Consider the following 21459-nt stretch of genomic DNA (forward strand, 5'->3'; position numbering starts at 1 on the left):
GGCGGCGCGGCGGAGTGGAGCTGCCTCACCTGCCTGGCCTCCTACTGCGGGGCCCACGCGCGGCCGCACCTCGGGGAGCCCGGCGGGGCGCCCGCCTTCCGCGGGCACCGCCTGGGCCCGGCCGGGGAGGCGGCGGCCGAGCTGCGGGCGCTGCGGGAGCGGGGCCGCTGGTGCCCCGAGCACCGGGAGCGGCCCCTGGAGCTGTTCTGCGCCGACTGCGCGCTCTGCGTGTGCGCCCTGTGCCCGGTGCTGGGCGCCCACCGCGGCCACCGCGTCAGCCTGGTGGGGCCGGCCGCGCAGGGCACCAAGGTAACGGGGGTGTATGGACCGGGCGCGGACCCTCTATGGACCGGGCTCCTGCCTGGCGTCGGCCCCTCTAGGGCCTGGGCACAGGCCCCTGCCTGGAGCTTGATCCTGTATGGCCTGACCCTGGTTCACCTGCAGAGTCCCTGCCTGGTACCCAGCTGTGTAGACGGGCCCATCCCGCTTCATTGCCCCACTCTGAGTGAGTTACTGTGGGTGAAGCCCTGGAATGGGTTCCCTAGGGAGGTGGTGGAAGCTCCTTCCTTAGAGGTTTTTAAGGTCAGGCTTGACAAAGCCCTGGCTGCGATGCTTTAGTTGGGGTTGGTCCTGCTTTGAGCAGGGGGTTGGACTAGATGACCTCCTGAGGTCCCTTCCAACCCTGATAATCTATGATTCTGTGACAGGGAGCCAGGTTGTTTTGGCTGTTGTGAGGCTGTAGGGCTCGCTGGTGGGAGAGCAAACCGAGGGTCGTCACCCCCAGGAGCCCCCAACCCTGGAAACCTGCCGTGTAATGACCATTGACCGGAGAAGGTTCCATTTGGTGATCTGCCTGCAGGCTGCATTTGGGAAGCAGGATCAATCCCTTTCTTAAGGAGGTTGTTTAATAGTTCTGATTCTGTGACAGTAAAGAGCATGTTAAGTGTGTCTCCCTCATGCCTCAGATACCCTTTAAGCAGAAAAAGCCCTCCGTCCCCCAGTAACTGAAACAGTTTTCCTTACACGTTCCAGAAAAGTTACTCTTGGGTTGGAAAGTTTCAGATTCAAAGCAGAATGTTTCAGAAAGATATGAGCAAGTGAAAATGGGGGAGGAAAGAATAGTTATCGTATTCAAAGAGTTTCAAAATATAAACCCAGTGCTCGCAAGTTAAAATACTACGGTTCTGTTTCGCCACAGCTTTGTGCCTTGTGTAGTCATTTACACCTAAGCAAAATGAGTGCAAAGTGGGGTCAAATGCTACTAACTATTCTGAGATGCTAGAGTTTGATATGTACTTTGCACCGGTGTAAATGACTCTTGCAAGGAACTTGGCAGTGGAGAATCAATCCAGCTGCTTACCTCGATGCTGAAATGGGAGCTTGAGCTCTTTAAATATCTAGCCTCTGCTGACATCTGCTGGTTTCTTGTTGCTAGAGATTTCATTTTTTGGCTGTGGATTCAGTAGAAGAGAAAGAGGCACTCTCCAAGACATGGCATCGATACTTAGGCTTTGTCTACACTTCCAAGTTGTAGACAAAACTTTTGTCTTTCACGGGTGCTTAAAAAGGGCCCCCCGCCCCCCAAAAAGACACAAGTTTTGCCGTGGCAGTGTGCTCCTGCCGACAAACTGAATGCCGCCTGGAAGTATTTTGACAACAAAGAGCGTTTGCACATGCCGACTTTTAGCATCTGCCGCTAAAAGCTGCGTGATGTTGACAAGCCCTAAGTGTAGTTGGTGAGCTGGGACATTGGCACACCAGCCTGGGCTCTGGCATTGTAACCCCCTAATTTCCATCCAAGCTGTCTTTTCTGACAATGTAGTCAAATGCGCAGACTGAATACACTGCTGGTCAAAATGTTGTGTTGCTGTGCGAGATGGGCTCCTGCCATTCGTATTGGAGACCGTGTTTTAGCAATGCTCCGGAAGCAGTGAGGTTATTTTGTTCATCCTCTGTAAAAAGTGAAGACCTCACAAGCAGATGTATGCTGGGATTCAAATCGGAGCTTTGCAGAAATGTTCTCCAGGCAGTTCTAAGTACTCACTTATGACCAGTGCTGCAGTGTGTATGTGTGCGCACGCGCTTGCATTTGAAGTGGGGGGAGTGGCATACATGGCAGGAAATTCTGCAGGTCCTCCTCTCGGAAATTCCACTGGATCATAGAATCATAGAACTGGAAGAGACCTCGAGAGGTCATCTAGTCCAGTCCCCTGCACTCAAGGCAGGACTAAGTATTATCTAGACCATCCCTGACAGGTGTTTGTCCAACCTGCTCTTAAAAATCACCAATGATGGAGATTCCACAACCTCCCTAAGCAATTTATTCCAGTGCTTAAACACCCTGACAGGAAATTTTTCCCAAGGTCCAACCTAAACTTTCCTCGCTGCAATATAAGCCCATTGCTTCTTGTCCTGTCCTCAGAGGTTAAGAAAAACAATTTTTCTCCCTCCTCCTTGTAACAGCCTTTTACGTACTTGAGAACTGTTATCATGTCCCCTCTCAGTCTTCTCTTTTCCAGACTAAACAATCCCAGTTTTTTCAATCTTCCCTCATAAGTCATGTTTTCTAGACCTTTAATCATTTTTGTCGCTCTTCTCTGGATTCTCTCCAATTTGTCCACATCCTTCCTGAAATGCGGCGCCAGAACTGGACACAATATTCCAGTTGAGGCCTAATCAGCGCGGAGTAGAGGGAAAGAATTACTTCTCGTGTCTTGCTTACAACACTCCTGCTAATACATCCCAGAATGATGTTTGCTTTTTTTGCAACAGTGCTACATTGTTGACTCATATTTAGCTTGTGGTCCACTATGACGCCCAGATCCCTTTCAGCGGTACTTCTTCCTAGACAGTCATTTCCCATTTTGTATGTGTGCAACTTGATTGTTCTTTCCTAAGTGGTACTTTGCATTTGTCCTTATTGAATTTCATCCTGTTTACTTCAGACCATTTCTCCAGTTTGTCCTGATCATTTTGAATTATAATCCTATCCTACAAAGCACTTGCAACCCCTCCCAGCTTGGTATCATCCACAAACTTTATAAGTATACTCTCTATGCCATTATCTAAATCTTTGATGAAGATATTGAACAGAACCGGACCCAGAACTGATCCCTGCGGGATCCCACTTGTTATGCCCTTCCAGCATGACTGTGAACCACTGATAACTACTCTCTGGGAACGGTTTTCCAACCAGTTATGCACCCACCTTATAGTAGCTCCATTTAGGTTGCATTTCCCTAGTTTGTTTATGAGAAGGTCCTGCGAGACAGTATCAGAAGCTTTACTAAAGTCAGATATACCACGTCTACCACTTCCCCCCATTCGCAAGGCTTGTTACCCTGTCAAAGAAAGCTACCAGGTTGGTTTGACATGATTTGTTTTTTTACAAATCCATGCTGACTGTCACTTATCACCTTATTATTTTCTAGATGTTTGCAAATTGATAGCTTAATTATTTGCTCGATTATCTTTCCGGGTAGAGAAGTTAAGATGACTGGTCTGAATTACTGGTCAGGAAGACTCGATCTAATCATGGATTTCTACATAAAAGTGCATTCTGGAATATGCTGCTCAAACAGTTTCACTTCTGTTTCTACTGCCTGTCCCTTCCTTCTCACATTTATCTCCAGACTTCTTCTCCTTGTCCAGATCTAGTCCATCCCCACCAATCTTTTATTCATTCAACTTTTTGAAACTTTGCACTTTTAGAGAGAGGTAAGAGATTGTCTCTCTGTACACAAATTTGCAGAGGGACAATAGGGTTGAGGTCTGTTATTTCTCACCTCTATATATTATGTATTTATTTATTTAAAAACATTTTTGCTGTTAAGAAGCATGTTATCTCTGGCGACACAAATCCACAGTTTGAGATCTGCAAAACTCAGCATCTCTAATGGTATCTTCTAGGCTGAGCACTGAGTCCCATTGGGTAGATAGAAAGATAAACCTAAATAATCTATACAGAAGCCTCCGGATCCTCATAAGATTGGGTCCCTAATCCATGAACTATTGGAACTCATTTACAAAACTTTTCTTAAACATTACATGAATATATTGTCTCATACTATAGAATTAGAATTTATAATCCCTATTCCATTATGAGATATCTTTGAGCTATAATGTACCTTAATTAAAACTATCTTTAGATAGGTTTTTTCCTCAAAAAGCATTTTATCAAAAAAATCAGATTTTTTACATTTAAAAAAAAATCGTTAATTTTTATCCACCCGGCTCTGAAGGCAGATTACTCCTTCTGTGCCCCAATCAGAGGTCTAATGGGACTTCTTTTCCTCTGCTCACAGAGGCCAAGAGTACTTAAAGTTTAGGCTTCTATATCTATACCTAGCTATCTAAGTAAGTTGTTTGACTTTCAGTAGTGTCAAGCCAGGCCGCATAGATACCTAAATATGGACCCAGGAGTTTAACTTTAGGCAACCAGCTTTGAAAATCTTAGTTAGAGGAGACAGTGGTGTCCATGTTGGCCAAACAAAGCAAGTCTACACTCAACTTCATAGCATTTCTCTGTTTGCATATAACACAATAATTTTTGAACACTGCATCTGATCTCTTCCAAAACTTCAGGGAAAATTCTATGCCCCAGTGGGCAGAAGCCTATTGATTTTGATAAAAATGGGAAAATGAGAACAAGGAAATAAGAAACCCACAAAGCCTCTGGAATGCATATCCCTCAACTATATCCAGGTCTGTAATTGTCTATAGATCAAAGAACTAAAGGATTAACACCTTTCAGCATAACAATACGGCATGCCCCTGTCTCAGCTCTGCCCTTCCTCCAATGCAGTTTCAAATGTCAACACCCTGAATGACCGATTTCCAGACCAAAAGGAACGAAATAATGAAACTATTGACATTTGAGGGGGATGGGAGAAGAGCACCTAGGAACCTAGTTTTGCGGGGATGTAGGGATGCAAGGAAATCAGCAGGTGTATAGAACACGCAGATCTGATGGTGCCTCTTTCCTTTTGTCCGAGCGCTGAGCACCGCCATTAAAAAGCACCCACTTCAGAGGGAGCTCTGTGTGGGGAGCACTTATATCACAAATATTTGAAACTGGACTCTTCAGTCTAGCAGAGAAAGTTATAACAGTCTTATGGCTGGAAGCTGAAGCTAGACAAATTCAGACTGGAAATCAGGTGTGATTTTTTTAACAGTGAGAATAATTAACCATTGGAACAGTTTACCAAGGGTCGTGGTAGATTCTCCATGACTGGCCATTTTTAAATCAAGACTGGATGTGTTTCTAAAAGATCTGCTCTAGGAATTATTTGGGGGCAGTTCTGGCCTGTGTTACACAGGAGGTCAGACTAGATGATCCCAGTGGTCCCTTCTGGCGTTGGCATCTATGAATGGATCACTGTGTGTGCAATGAGCTCAGCCTGCAGAAGCAACGAAGTGCGGGACATCCTGTACCAGATACAGCCAAGTGGTTTTTTTCTTTCACTCCAATAAAACGGCAATTGGATTTGGTTTGTTTTAAACAGAGCGGCGGTTATAGACATGCATTCTAGAGAGGAACACAATTTTTACTTGATATTGGCAATTCATACAAGATTATGCACAACAGCCAATTTTGACTCAAGGTTCTTTGTGTACCATGGCAGAGGAAGTATGCACAAGCATGATCAATTTCCTGGGTGGTCAACCGGCACAACACTGCAGTAGGCTAATCTGGAGGAGATCAGCATGGACCAGCTTGTCACAGTCTGACCCAGTTAAACTCGCTAGAACCCAGCAGTGTCTTCAGCCATCAGATAATACATACTTTTGGGAGCTTTAAAAACCTGCATTTTGACCCTTTTGTGCAAACTGAGGCAGTGTTCAGGCTTCAAACCTCTCACAACTGACCTGCCTGAAGGTACCAGCCAAAAAGTCCAGAGCAATGAAAGGAGCAGCTTGCACAGTCTGTTCTGGTCCCTTCTGTATTCGAGCTGGTTGGGAATTTTTTCAATTAATCACTTTTTTTTTTTTTTTCAAAAAAAACTAATTTTTTGGAACCAAAACTGTTCATGAAGCAGGTTCGGGTTTGATGAGTCTCCCGACTTGGAAAAAATGTTGAAAAACACTAAGTTTTGAAACATTTTGACATTTTCTGAATGAAAAATTGCGTTTTTCTGATTTGAAACAACTTTTTGTTTAAATAATGAAGCTAACTAGGTTAAAAAAGAAAATGTCAACATGTTTTGAAATTTTCTAAATGAAACATTCTGATTTACCTGAATCGGAATTTTTTGTGTGCTCGCAAATATTTTTGAGATTTTGACTTTTCATCCTTATTTGAGATGAAAAGAATTTCAAACTCTGAAAAATATTCAAGGGATTGAAAAACTGTTCCTTACTTTGATTCTCTAAAAAGAAAGGAAATTCTCATTCAAAGCATGTCAAAACGTTCGTATTTGTGTTACTGTCACCCACCGTGAACCGTAACTTTATATGTATATTAGGTTAATTCTGTTCCTCTTTTCACTCTCTCTAGCTCATTTCTTTCTGTGTGTGTTTTCACATCACAAGTTAAAACTCTGCTATGTCTCCAAAACTGCAACATGTCCCTTTCAGAGTCCATTGAAGTTCCCAATGCTCAAGGGCACAGTTTGGGGAGTTTTCAATGGCACGATGTTTACTATTAACTATGCTTGTTAAAGGTTTCTGAATCCCTTATCATGCTGTATTATTAGAGTGAACTAACAATGTGAAAGGGTTACTTGGGACATGGTATGGCTCTTATGTTTAAAATCACAATTTAAGCTGTTAATATGTAAAAAAATAACTAAGGGCTTCATCATACAAACAGTTACTCACGACTACCGTAGGAATCCATGTGGAATGGGGTCTATATGAATGCTGGAAACAGGCTGATGGGGAGATTTTCCAAGCCACAAAAGGGCAGATAGGCACCCAGGCCCAGATTATAAAAGGTATTTAGGTGTTGCTGTGCTCAGCATCGCAACACCTAATTGATTTAGGAATCTAAATCCCGTCATTGATGGAATTTAGACTTCTAGGTGCCTAACTCCCTTTTGAAAATGAGATCTAGGTTCCTAAATGAGATAGCTGTTCAACGCTGAGCAAGCGCAGCAACACCTAAATAGCTTTAACAATCTGGGCAGTGATGCCCATTGACTTCCAATGGGAGCCGGCTGCTTTAGAAAATCTCCACCTTAATCTCTGAGGTCCGGATCTCAGACCCTTACTCATGGGGAGCAGTATTTAACTGCAAATAGCCTCACTGAAATCACCAGGGTCTACTCACAGAGTAAAGTACTAACCAGTGTAAGGATATCAAAATCTGACCTGTTTTCAGAATAGCAGCCGTGTTAGTCTGTATCCGCAAAAAGAACAGGAGTACTTGTGGCACCTTAGAGACTAACAAATTTATTAGAGCATAAGCTTTCGTGGGCTACAACCCACTTCTTCGGATGCATCTGACCTGAATTAGTAAATGTAGTTCAGCCAATAAACAAAGACACACTTTAAAATATTGAACCATGTTAGGAAAAAAATCAATATGTACCCTTTTTAAAGTTACTCCACCATTGCTATGCCTTGCAATCCTAGAATCATTGGGTTAGAAGGGACCGCAAGAGTCATCTAGTTAACCTCCTGCCAAGATGCAGGATTTGATGTGTCTAAACCATTCAAGACAGATGGCTCCACCCTCTTTTTGAAAACCTTCCATGAAGGAGCTTCCACGACTTTCCTAGACACTTTGTTCCATTGTCCTACTGTTCTTACAGTTAGGAAGTTTTTCCTGAGATTTAATCTAAATCTGCTGTGCTGTAGTCTGAACCCACTGCCTCTTCCTCTGTGGCAAGAGAGAACAGTTTTCCTCCATCTTTTATATGGCAGCCTTTCAAGCCTTTGAAGACTGCTGTCATGTCCCCCCTTAATCTTCTCTTTTCCAAACTAAACATACTCAGTTCCTTCAGCCTTTGCTCATATAGCTGCATTCCATACCTCTGATTATCTTGGTCACTTGCCTCTGGCTCCTTTCCAGTTTCTCTACATCCTTTCTAAATAGCGGTGACCATCTTATTTACAGCATGCTCATAGCTGCCTGTCATAAACAACCCTATTGAGGAACAGGGCTGGTATGTAAAGGAAAATTTGCCAGAATAAATTTGCTTAATCTTTACATAAAATTTGGTTATAGTACAGCCTCTATGCTACATCCTAGAGCAGAAAACATCTATTGCCACTGAAAAGTGTCACACATATTCACTGGATTTTGAATCCAGGCAAGGTAATAGATCCCTGGGTGATTTTCCAAATGAAAATGCTCAGCTGGGATCCTTTAACTGCTAAACACATATGCAGGTGGTATTATTTCTGTCTGAGCAACAATAGAGATTTCAGGGTGAAAAAACAGACTTTCCCAGTAAGTTTTCCTATGTCTTGCGGAAGTGATATCACCTTGTACATGTCTTTGAACTGTGCAAGAGCTAGCACAGATGGGCTGCTTAAATGTTCAAGTACGTGATCTAGTTAACAAGTATCGATATTTACCTTGTATAAATACGTGATCTGGGCAGTTTCTGACTATATTCTTCTGCTGTAGAAAGTAAAATGGATAATTACAATGTTTGTAACCATTGTTTATGACCAAGTATGTATTTTGTTTTACATGAACAGGAATTCATGACAACGTTCTTGAAGGAGCTAGACTTGAAAAAGAAACAGGAAGTTGGCAATATAAGACATATAGAACAAGCTGTTAATGACCTTAAGGTAAAGTGGAAACTTGCTTATTAATCAGGGAGTAGCAACTTTCAGATGCCACCCAAGCTGCAGCCTAGACAGCTACTCAATCACAAGCATGGTTTTCTAGAGCGAAAGTAAACTTGCTGTGAAGTTTCTGTTGTAAATGTTATGATTAACTTTTCTGTTCCCAGTATTTTGTTAACTGGCAAAGGGCTTGTCTGTGTGGGAAGATTATATGAGTATAAGGTAAGGTGTGACTATAAACTGCTGTAGTTATGTCGGTATAACCACCTATGTGGACAACCATAGAAGAGGGCCTATTAGCAGTTTAGTTTATGTTACTTTGGGAGCGTGTGATGGGTGTTCCCGGGGTGCAACCTGGAACTGGGGTACCGCTGAGCCCTTGGTCTCGCCAGCCTGGGTTCCCGTCCACACTGTGACGCTGTGACAAGCTGCAGACCCCTCCAGGTCTTGCACTCACACAAACATTCATGGGCAGGGACAGACCCGAGTCACTCATGAACTCATGCCAGTCATTCATGAACCAACAATAGAGAGGCTTCAGCCAGTTCCCCCCAGCCTAGGACCCTAGAACTGTACCGTCTTGCCCTGGTCAAAAGCCTGATCAGGGTAAGTTTATTAACCCATCCACCCCTCCCTCAATATGGAAGGAACACAGCACAAGCTTTTTGTTAACTGAGCTACGATTTTTCATACAGTTCAGTCGGACCACGGTTTTTAGGTAAAATGTAAAACAAATGTATTAACTATGGGAAGAGAGATTTTAAGTGATTATAAGTAGTAAGTGTACAGATCAAAGTAGATTACCTACGAAATAAAACGAAATCGGAATCTGAGTTCTGTTAATTAGTCAGGATTTGAATCAAGCCGTGTCTCACCCTGACAGTACAAACAGTTGGCAGATCTTTCATACATAGGCTGGAATCCACCTTTCCTGCCTGGGACCCCCTTCCCAGTCAAAGTCTTTGTCCGCTAGTCGTGTTTCCAAGTGTTGAGTTGTGGGGGGAGAGAGGCCACGTGATGATGTCCCTTCCCCTCTTTTATAGCTTCTGCCATGTGGAGGGAACGTCGTTGTCCCAAACAAAGCCCCCAGCCCAGTTTGTGGGAAAGTGCAGGCACAAGATGGAGTCCAGTATCACATGATCTAGTCACATGCCCTTGCATGCTTCGATGAGTCATAGCAGCCATTATCCATATACTGGATGAAGTGTTCACAGGAAGGCCTACCGGGTGGGTTTCTTAATGGGCCATCACCTTGAATAGTCCACTTACAATGTGCTGGCTAGACTGGATGTAAACTACTTGCGGGGTGTCACCCCTGGAGCAAACACATTTGAAATAGTGGTACATAGTCAATATTTATAACTGCAGATATGATGACAGCACATACAATCCAACAGGATATTAATGTTCAACAGATCAAGACTTTTAGAATGATACCTCACAAGGCATACTTTGTACAAATCATATCATAATCCTATCACCATGGTAAATATGGGGGTGCCAGGGTGTTGCTTTGGGGTACAGAGTGTCGCAGAGGGGTTTAAGCTGAACTGAAAAAAGCCAGTCTTTTAGAATAAGAGTGCCCACATGGGGAGTTATACCTGTTTAACTGTACTGGTATAACTGGTAAACGTTTCCCATGCAGACAAGCCCAATGTCTTTCTTCACACAACGCACAGTCAACCTGTGGAACTCCTTGCCAGAGGATGTTGTGAAGGCCAAGACCATAACAGGGTTCAAAAAAGAACTAGATAAATTCATGGAGGATAGGTCCATCAATGGCTATCAGCCAGGATGGGCAGGGATGGTGTCCTTAGCCTCTGTTTGCCAGAGGCTGGGAGTGGGCGACGGGGGATGGATCATTTGATGATTACCTGTTCTGTTTGTTCCCTCTGGGGCACCTGGTACTGGCCACTGTTGGAAGACAAGTTACTGGGCTAGATGGACCCTAGGTCTAACCCAGTGGGACCATTCTTATGTTCAATGTCAAATAGCAATCACAGTCAAACTGATACAGAGGGCTTGTCTACACTACAGAGTCGTGGCCAGTATAGCAATGCTGGCAGAGCCCCCTAGCGTAGACGCAGCGTAGCCAACAGAAGGAGTTCTTCTGATGGTATAGCTACGCCACCTCCCAGAACAACATTAGCTAAGCTGAGAAAAGCACTCTTCTGTCGGGATAGTTGCATACCCCAGAGTGTTTGCTGGCATAGCTACATTGGCTTGGAGTGTGTGTAATTTTTTTCACACTTCTAGTGAACATAGCTGTGCTGGCAAACTGGGCATAATGCAGACTAAGCCATAGACCCATATTGTCTGTTGTTAGGGAGAATTAGCCAACCGCTGCCCACCTCAGAGTGACATCACAGCTTCAGCTCCGCAGCAGAACAGTGTATTTCCTGTAGGCACCTGCGCCTGGTGCTAGCAGATGCGGGGGCTCGCCTGAAACCAAAATCCTGCCCCTAGTTTCAATTCTGCAATCAGCCACCTGTTAGTGGGAGTGGAACATGCATATCTGGGAGAGCGGTACTGAAATAATTACACATAGCAAATGATAAACCTCCTCAGCTGGTGTAAATTGATGTAGCTCTGTTGAAGTTAATGGAGCTACACTAATTTACATCATGTGAGGATCTGAGTGCAATAAAAACAGGAAACTATTACTCATTCTGTGTGGAGAACTGTCAGCATACTCGGCCCTGTACAGCACATACAGGTAGAAATGGTCCCAGGAGCTTATGCTCTGAAAGCATCTCCATAGTGTACCCAGCAAATGGCTATCCGTGCGATCCGGAGACCTTTCCGTATTGGTTTGGACATTGACGCCAGCTGTCCCTCACATTAAGATGCCCTCGTTCCAACTATTCTACTTACTTAACTTGTTTGATGATGGGACATAAAATATTCCCTTTCAAGCATACACAGAAATCCAGATCCCATGTCTGCCAGACTTCTGGAGTCTGCCTGATGTCACTCCAGACACTGCTAGCTAAGGGCTAGATTTTGATGCCCTTTCTTACTGTGTGAGTAGTATCTTACTGTGTGAGTAGTCCCACTGAAGTTAAGATGCTGTCAATGAGAGTAAGGGTATCAGAATCTGTCCCTGAGCCTTTTCACCCAGGACAGTAGCAGGAAAACCCCAAGCAAGTGTGGTTGTCTGGACTGTGGCTATTCCATTTTTGTAAAGGAAAGCTACAGATCAGTAAAACTTTGTGGGAATGTAACTTTTAAAGTCTGACAGAGAAACATCGGAGACACTTATACTCTGAATGTGTCTGCCATTCTGTTTTTATCTGTAGGCACACGCCTCGGCTAGTAAAGCGTCTCTGGCAGGGAAGTTCACCGAACTCCGGTTACTACTTGATGAAGAGGAAAGGTTGACAAAAAAATTCATAAATGAAAAGACTCAACGGGCCCTCATGATGTATGATCAGCAGACGGAGTCATGTCAAGAACGAATTCAAATCATAGAGAGCTTCTCAGACCGAGTCAGGCAGATCCAGCTGCGAAGTGATCCCATTCAGTTATTACAGGTAGCATTGTATTCTCTTTCTGCCTCTGATATTTAATGGTGAACCACTTCGGAGGCTTATTGTAGTTGCTTCTGTAGATACATATGTACAAAGTGCCTTATCCTCTCTTTCCCCCTTATTACTGCCTCTCTGTTTTGGTGAATAGTCTAGCTCCTTCCCTTCCCGTTAGTAGCCCACACAGTCCCGATTCCACCTTTAAACTGGGTTTAGAATGCAGGGGTTCTCACGACAAAATTTTTGGTGGCCTCAGAGTTCGGTCACCAACTCCTGCTGGTGGCCACTCTGACAATTTTCCCTAAAATACTTAATTAACTTTAGGAAAAACAAATACATTTGCACATATACGTGTCCAAATCATTGTAATTTATTTATGTAGGGGTTTTTTGCAAACTCAATAATAAAAACAATGTACAGTTGTCTCTATTCTTTACTGGACATAAACTGAATAGAAACACAGATAAGGTGCTTTGCATGTTCTTGTCTTTGGTGGTGGTAGTTGTTTCTTTTGCATTTTTGGTTGGGTTTTTTTTAGACTTGCTAGCTAGCTGGGAGGCAGTGAAAAGCGATATTAACGAATATATAAATATCACCTTTCACGGCAGACTTACTCAGCCCTGGCAAGCTGGGGGACAAATTAAGCCCTGGATGGGGAGGTGGGTAGGGAGGCAGCGGGGGGCCAGTGGCAATGGGGAGGGTGGTGAGCCCAGGACCAACACCCAAAGCCTAGGGCTGGAGGACACAACAGGGGCCAGCAGTAATGGGGGGCGGGGTTTGAGCCTGGGGTCAGAGCCCGAAGCCCAATGGCTGGATCCTGGGGTCCCACGGCTGGGGGTGCAGCCAAAGCCCAGAGCTGGAGGAGGCAGCGGGGGCCAGGGGTGATGGGCAGAATGGTGGGGCCGGGGGATTGAGCCTATGCCTGGAGCCCGAAGCCCTACGACTGGAGGGCTGTCACCTGCCACCCAAGGGCTGAAGCTGGAAGCCAGAGCCCCACTGCTTTCATCCCCACCCCCCCACCCCCTGCAATCACCACCTAGGAGGCTGTGGCCGGAAGAAAAGCTCCTGGGGCGGCATTTGAGAAACGCTGGTTTAGATCACCTGGATCTTTACCATTAAGTAAAAGAGAGGGGCTAAATTATACCCATTTGTTCTATATCCCTGTACCTTTTTACAAGGTCAGCACCTCCAGCCCCCTCCTGTGCAGAGCATGCCCAGCTGAACATGTGAGGAAAGGGATACCTGTTAAGAAACCTCTGAGAGCTGAGTGTGTCAATTGTTCTCTTCACTTACACCACAGAAGTTCCTAGGGTCTCACAGATGACAAGCATCATTTTCTGGAAGGCGGAGCCTACACTATCACCTACTGGTAGATGCTACCCGTAGCTCTCTCCGTGATCCTCTTCATACAACGGCATAAAGACCTGCAAAATTATGACACAAATGCAGGAGGACACTTGATCCTTCGATGTCAGTTGCTTGGGAAGGCCTGTGTTTGCTCCTCCCAAAGCCTCACGACCTATTTTTTATGGCAGGGATTTACTGTACCACTCTGCAGTAAGAGCTATGGGGCAGATTTTCAGAAGTGCTCAGTACCCAACAACTTCCATTGAGAATAGCAGAGATCCACCTCCACCCACCCCAAATGAGACCAGTGGGAGCTGCTGGGCGTGGAGCGCTATTGAAACTCTGGCCACTTCACTTTAGGCACCTGAATAGGAGCTGAGCTCTTGGCAGTCTGGCCTATGCACGCTGCAGGGGTAGGAAATTCAGAGCCTGCCCTTGTATTTTCTGCACTGAACCCTAACAAGGCTATAGGCAGGCCAGATTCCCTTCGTAATTCAACATTTCCCCCAAGATTGCAGTAGTACCCAGCTCACTCCTTACACTGGGAGGCAGGCTGGCTGCACCAACACGTGGGCTATTGCCATTGCATTAAGCAGCCCAAACATGAGGAGAATTAAAGGGCTTGGTTATTATGGACAGTAGGTTTTACTGATTGTTTTTGATATATCCCTGCTTGCTGGAGAAAGAGAGTGCAGATTTGTGGCTCCACCTCCGCTTTTGAGCCCGGGTGGGGGTTTGGAGAGGGAAGAAATGGCCAAAAGGTATTGCCTGACTCTAGGATTTGATTCTGTGTCTGCAGGACTACACAGCATCAGAAAAAGAAATACAGGAGCAGAGGGCTCCGGCGGAACAGTGGCACCCAGTGCCTATGTCGTTTGAGCATGTTATGAACCATTACAGGGGCTTCGCAGGAGCTATTCAGTCCGTTCTGCAGAAATCTTTAGAAGCTCGTCTGAAAGAAGGTACCATTGACCGTGCCGTGTTTTTAACCCTTTCGATTTTGCAGCCTCATGCTGTCTGCTTATTCTTTGTTCACTATTGGCACTCAGTAGTGCTCGCAGGCAGACAGGCACCATATAGCAGTAGTGTAGCCAAGGGTAAATGCAGGTAAACTTTTACCCGTTTCTCATTTGGCGAGTAAGGAGTTTAGTCTAGGTTAGCTTTACCCACTTTGCCTTTTACCACTACACCACTGCCATATAGTCAGTACATTGAACATGCATTACTGTTGCTCATTTTACATGACACATGCAATATGTGTCTGCCTGTTGCTGGCAGTTCTGCAAAACCTCATTGGTCTTGACTTTTCTGTTGCTCTTTTTGGCCAAACGTAAACCAAGGTGGGTTAGATGCAGGTTCCATTTCCCAAAAGCCACCAGGATAAATGGTTCTAGCTTTAGCCTCTGTCTAGCTACAAACTACTGAAAATAGGGAGTCCCAGTGCCTTCAGAGAGAGAAAAGGGTGCTGAGTGACAGCCCTTCGGAACGAGAGAGCCAACTCACAGAACTTACTGCTGGGAAAGGCCTGTGAAAACCACTGGTCCTTCAGTAGCAATGGAACTTACACTGTCACCTTGGGGAGACTGTTCCACAATCTCGCCATCAGGGAGTTTTCCTTGATAGTCAACCTAAATTTCCCTGTTACATTTTGTCTCATTGCTCTTGTAGGGCCCTAACTATTTCCTGTCTGTCTTTGGGGCTGGCATCCTTCACGTATTTGTAGTCTTGTGTCCTCCCTTTAATTGCCTCATAGGGTCTGTCTACCCTGCAGTCAGAGGTGTGACTGCAGCATGTGTAGACAGAACCAAGCTAGCTTTCATCTAGCCAGCTCGACTAACAATAGCCCTGAAGATGTGGCAGCATGGGCTAGCTACTTGACTACATACCCAGGGTCCCGGGTGGGCTTGTACAGCCATGCTGCTGCAGCTTCACTGCAATTGTTGGGCAAGCTCGTTAGATCCAAGCCGGCTCCGGAGTGTTTACTCATGCTGCAGTCACACTTCAGATGGTAGGGCAGACATCTCCTCCTCCAAGCTAGCCATATGTAGCTTTTCTAATCTTTCCTCCTGAATCAGTCCCTTCGGCGGTTCATAGGATCATAGAATGTCAGGGTTGGAAGGGACCTCAGGAGGTCATCTAGTCCAACCACCTGCTCAAAGCAGGACCAACTCCAACGCAGGACCAATCCCCAACATGTTTCTCCGGAGTTGTGACTAGTAATGTAGAACCCAGTAAGATGTTCCATTAGTTCAGATTATTCCCAGAATTCCTTTGCATCTCACTGTAACCTATTGGTGAATGTGTATGCAGGTCTCCCTCTGTGCCAATCCATAGAGAATATGAGTTGTTACAGCCCCCAGCTATGGCGCCTTGGCTCTTTAGCGCTACAGCCATCACATGTGCCAGCCATCACATATACACTCAATTTCATCTGCATGTTGTCTCTTATATTATTTAGGAATGCCTTAAATGCATATGCAGCTGTGTTAGGGCAGGCAAGAGTAACTTGAGAAATGTCTCTCCTATAGCCTTACTAGCCTAGAGCAGTTGCTCATGCGCATCTCTCCTTTTGTTTTTATCACCACGACTCTCTGTGACAGCAGTTTAGAGCTTTCTGGCCTTATAAGTACTTTAGCTATTCTAGTGATAAATACACGCCCCTTCTTCCCTTTGTTTTTTTCTACATAATGTTTACCTGTCGGTATTGACATGCCTGCTGGGAGACTCCTCCTACGCAGCTCCAATGGCCATAGCTTAGCAACATTTCTCATGCCTGTTTTCCATGTTCCAAATGGATGGCTATGCCAATACACTGAGCGTTGTCTTCTGCTTTTGTTTTCGATCAACTCTGTCTTCTGCCATACTCTGTTAGAAGTGCCCCATTACTGAGTTAACTGAAAGAGCTCCCAGTCTCCCCCTTTATTATTATTATTATTATTATTCATGGCGTTATTTATTACGTGTATTGCAGTAAAGCTGGTGAGCCCGTCATGGACCAGGACCCACTGTGCTAGGTGCTGTACAAACACAGATCAAAACGACAGTCCCTGCCCCAAAGAGCTTCAGATCTAAATAATAACCTACCTAGTTTAAAGTCTCCTAAGAAGGGCTGCCTAATTTGAACCTAGGAGGCCCAGCTCCCATAGCTGCACTATCTCACTCCTAATCACACTGTGGCTAGCCCAGTGTGTAAGACAAGGTTATACTCTGTAATACCGTTAAATAGCAGTGCTATAATAACAGATATTCTCCCCAGAGTGTTGAATGCATTCTGAACTATAACACTTTTTGAGCTAGCTTATTTTGTTACATGTGGCTGATATGCATTTTTAAGGACAGGGCACCCCTGTTAGAATATAGGGCCATGAAGAAAAACAACCTCCTCACCCCAGCCATATGGAAACCCCAACTGTTTATAGAGTCATAGGTTACGAGGCCAGAAGGCACCATTAGATATCTAGTCTGACCTCTGGTATATCACAGGCCGCCCAGTTATCCCTGAGTTGACCCCGTTGTGAAAGATGCACTAGACAACATTGAGTCAAGTATGGCATGATACAACAGGATGGCTTCAGGAGCAGTGGGGAATCCTGGAAGTTTATTGGTGATGTAATGAAGGGAATGAGTGATAGTACCCTGTAACCGCCTTTGGGATCACAGCACCTTTGCATGAATCATCAGCTGTCTGGCTATGTTCCATTTCACAATCATCTGTATAGGGAGAATACGCTCTCTGCTGTGTTTTTTTCCCTGGATGCTTAGAAACCAGAGATTCAGTCCTGTAGCATGATTAGTGGAGTGTGTTGCATCCCAGACTCTCTGAGTGGCTCTGTTGTGTGTTATGCATATCCATGCTAGCAAATGGACTTAGGGTGGGAAGTAGAATTTTGTACAAAATAAACTCCCCTTCCACTAGTAAAGATAATTTATAGTAATTGTCAGCCAATCAACTTGGAAAAAGGGAATGTGAAATTTTGCTTTGCCCAGATTGCTGTTAGAATTTAAAGCACTTTTCCCTGCAAACTCCCCTTATAAGCAGCAGATATGTCTTCCCAAGAAGAACGTTTTCTAAACAGCTTCTTTTCATTTGTGCCTTAGACATTTTCAGCAGCCTCAATGCCACTTCAAAGAAGGAACCTGGCGCGTTGCTGAAAACAACATCTACAGTTGATCGATCGTTATTTTTAAAACGTAAGTAACATTAAACCAAACTTTCCTGTGTTCCCAGAATTAATAACGAAGGTCAAGATTTTCAGAAGTGCCTTGAGTTTGGATGCCTCAGTTTTTGGGGACCTATCTTGAGACACCTTCAAAGGGGGATGCTCAGTACTTTCTGAAAATCAGACCCCTCTATGGTGTCTCATGTCAGGAAACAAAAATTGCTGTCACTTTTGAAAATCTTGACCCAGCATTTATATTTATACCTGCAAGCCTATGAACTGGCTAGTGTATCTAATGTAGCTTCTTTAGATATTCATATTCTGCGCACCCTCATGATAGTTGCCTTTCTTAGGGCTTGTCTACATCTGAAAGTTAATCTGGAATAAGGTAGGTGTGAATTAATTAAATTCAGCAGAGCAGCCCCACATGGAGTTTCTCAGGAATAACTCCCCACGTAGACAAGACCTTTCAGAATTACATGGGTCCCCCATGTCGCCTATTTGGTGTTGGTTTTTTGGTGTCTCTCTCTCTCTCCCAGAATACAGAGGAAGGCTATGAAGTCAATTGTTTTCTTTAATTTATTATTATCAGTAGTGTGTGTTGTGGTAACGTTCTGAGTTTTGCATTTTATCCGGAAGATGGTGGGTTTTGTGGCCACTCCAATTTCAAGGCCATGAGCCAGTCACTGAGAAACAGCTGTCTCCTGCTCGTCTAAGTTTCACCCTGGTTGTTAAAAACTCCATTGTCCTTGATGGCAGAAGGTCAGAGTAGCCTGGACCCAACCCATTTTGGACCATGAATCTCAGAAACAGAACCTTGGATCCACACTGGAGGGTCAGTGCAGTGTCGGGAGTGGGAGTGTGATGTGCTCTGCTCATGCTGTCCTGTGTTGCTTAGCTACTGGATGGGCTGCCATATTCTGAGTCAGTGGAGCAGTCTTGGGACTGATGCCTTCATCCTAACCCTGTTGCACTGCACTAAATTAGCCTGTAAATCATGACATTGTGGATCTCTCTGGCTAACGTGCATGGCCTCTGGCCAGACAGAAATGGAAGAATGGGTTTCCAGCAGCTGTTACTGCTTGGGAATCCAGCAGCAGTGGCAAAGCCTCTCTATGGAGAATGATATGCCCTTGGTTAGTTCTCTTTCCACTTGCACCACTTCTGTCTTGCCCGGGGTCAGATACAACTACCTGCTTTTCATCTAGACCAGGGGTAGGCAACCTATGGCACGCGTGCCAAAGGCGGCAGGTGAGCTGATTTTCAGTGGCACTCACACTGCCTGGGTCCTGGCCACCAGTCCGGGGGGGCTCTGCATTTTAATTTAATGTTAAATAAAGCTTCTTAAACATTTTAAAAACCTTATTTACTTTACATACAACAATAGTTTAGTTATATATTATAGACTTCTAGAAAGAGACCTAAAAACGTTAAAATGTATTACTGGCACGCGAAACCTTAAATTAGAGTGAATAAATAAAGACTCGGCACACCACTTCTGAAAGGTTGCCGACCCCTGATCTAGACACTGATCTTGCTTAGGCACTGAATCTGCTGGGAGGTGTCACTCTGAGCATTTGATATTAAGGTTAAGCAGAGCGAGGTGTTGTCAAGCTGTGACTTGGACCCATGATTTGGGTGATTGGCATTTTGCATCTTTCTATTTCAGGAGATGTGTTTGCAGAGTCAGGAAGATAGCACTGCATTGGTTTACATTCGCTTTGCATTTGGGAAGTTACCTTTGCAATCATACGGGCTAGAAATACAATTTCTTGGTTACACAAAGCTGACAATGCTGGGTTGCTAGGGGAGGGTTCAGTGCTCCACAGGCTGGTGGATTTGTAAAGTCCTAGTTACAAATAACACTGTGGATTATTAAAATTCTTCCAGTTTTAGTAATAATACACTTTACCTTTCACCCGTAACGCACAAATAAACAAACAGCATTTCTCCCTTTGGAGAATGAAAACAGCCAAGCTCATTTTGTTTGTTCAAATCAATTTGAGCACTTTGCTGGAATTTTGAGCTTAACCTGCAGTGGAATGTTGGTGTGTACACACGCACGTGCACACACACACACTCCATTTTCTCCCATGAAAATATTTAACTTAGGTTTTACATTCTTTTTTATCTCAAATTTTGAGCCATATTTGACCTGACAGTATATTCCTTCAATTATTTTTACAACTTTACAAGCTGCAACTAGAAAAAGAGTAACTGCATCCAGACTTCTCAACTGCTTCTCCTTTTGAGGGCCAGCATCCCTTTTAGTCCCAGAGTTACCTGCATGCTATACAAATTAGCATCCCTTTGTTTTTTATTGCTAAAAATGACTGACCCCAGCAATGCAGACTCATTGAGCCAGAGATTCTAGAGAGTTATTTACACCAAGCGAAGGATCCCCCCGCTTGTTACATTTCCTGCAGGAGTAATTTTTTTGTCTCCCTCATCTGGTGTCTCTGTCACAAATTGCATCCCACATTTGGGCCTTGGTTGGTAGGTCTGTGCAACTTAATGAAGCCAATTCAGTCTCTTTTTGTCGTCAGTGTCTCATCAGTGGATGGCAGTAGAGACTGCCAAGAGGAATTGCAGTAGATGTATTTTTTATAACTATTTATTTATTTAGGAAGTTTTAACAGGTTTACAAATCACTGCCATGTAAATATCAGTAACACAACAATAATAGTTACAGGTCAGCTGCTTTTTCTGTTTAGAGAAACATTCTGCATCAATTAACATCCACTGCAGGCAGATACTGTTCTCTCTCTCTAACCCAGGGGTTCTCAAACTGGGGGTCGGGACCCCTCAGGGGGTTGCGAGCTGTCAGCCTCCACCCCAAACCCTGCTTTGCCTCCAACATTTATAATGGTGTTAAATATATAAAAAAGTGTTTTTAGTTTATAAGGGGGGTCGCACTCAGAGGCTTGCTATGTGAAAGGGGTCACCAGTACAGAAGTTTGAGAACCACTGCTCTAACCAGTGTCTGAAGGAAGAACAGGGGCACAGAGCTGGTAGGTTTGCTTCCACGCACAGTATTCAGCAGTAGCTTCCTCTGCACTGATGCTGATAGTTAGCCCAGGGCAAAACCCTTTTCCTTTTTATTGTAGAGTGTGTTCAAGATTGGAGCTGGTTGGGAATTTTTTGGTGAAAGATTTTTGTGGGAAAATGCTGATTCTTTGAAACCAAAACTTTTTGTGCGAATGTCTTTCAGGTCCAGGATGGCATGGGGGGTAGGGGAGTAGACGCCAGAATAGCCAGGTTGTTAGGGCACCTGTGTTTTGGGAGACCCAGGTTCAGGCTGCTGTCAGTTGGCTCTGTGTGCGTGCTCTCTGTGTGCTGCATCGGCGCTGCGCAGATCGCGGATGTAGCAGACCTCGATCGAACTGCCCAAGAAAACCACCGACTCCGTTCAGTAGCAAAGGTGCCCAGCCAGGTTTATCGTCACTGAAGCACCGTAGTAGCACCCGGTAGACTCTATGGGGATATTAAGACATGTATGCCTGTGACAATGGACTCGGCTCAGTGAGCGGCAGGACTCTCCGCTCCCCCTCGGCTGGACAAAGACACCCCCTCGTGACCCCTCTTTTATACACTGATACAAACAAATTAGGCATTGCCCCTGTCAAGGCTGATTCCCCACTCTGGCACTTTTGAGTGCATAAGGTGGGGGCCCGCAAGGATTC

General features: G+C 44.7%; 1 protein-coding gene across 1 annotated transcript in view; it reads left to right on the forward strand.

Annotated features, from left to right (window-relative positions):
• Window positions 1-21459, forward strand: part of LOC112111169 (tripartite motif-containing protein 14) — a 33543-nt gene that overhangs the window by 6425 nt on the left and 5659 nt on the right. The window contains exons 2-5 of the mRNA XM_026646378.1: window positions 8650-8745; window positions 12042-12275; window positions 14416-14578; window positions 17715-17807. Of these exons, the coding sequence (XP_026502163.1) occupies window positions 8656-8745; window positions 12042-12275; window positions 14416-14578; window positions 17715-17807 (580 nt within the window). The 5' untranslated portion in view covers window positions 8650-8655. The remainder of the gene's footprint in view (window positions 1-8649; window positions 8746-12041; window positions 12276-14415; window positions 14579-17714; window positions 17808-21459) is intronic.

This window comes from Terrapene carolina, unplaced genomic scaffold, assembly GCF_002925995.2.
Source record: "Terrapene carolina triunguis isolate 2854851 unplaced genomic scaffold, T_m_triunguis-2.0 Scaffold35022, whole genome shotgun sequence".
Taxonomy (NCBI): domain Eukaryota; kingdom Metazoa; phylum Chordata; order Testudines; family Emydidae; genus Terrapene; species Terrapene triunguis.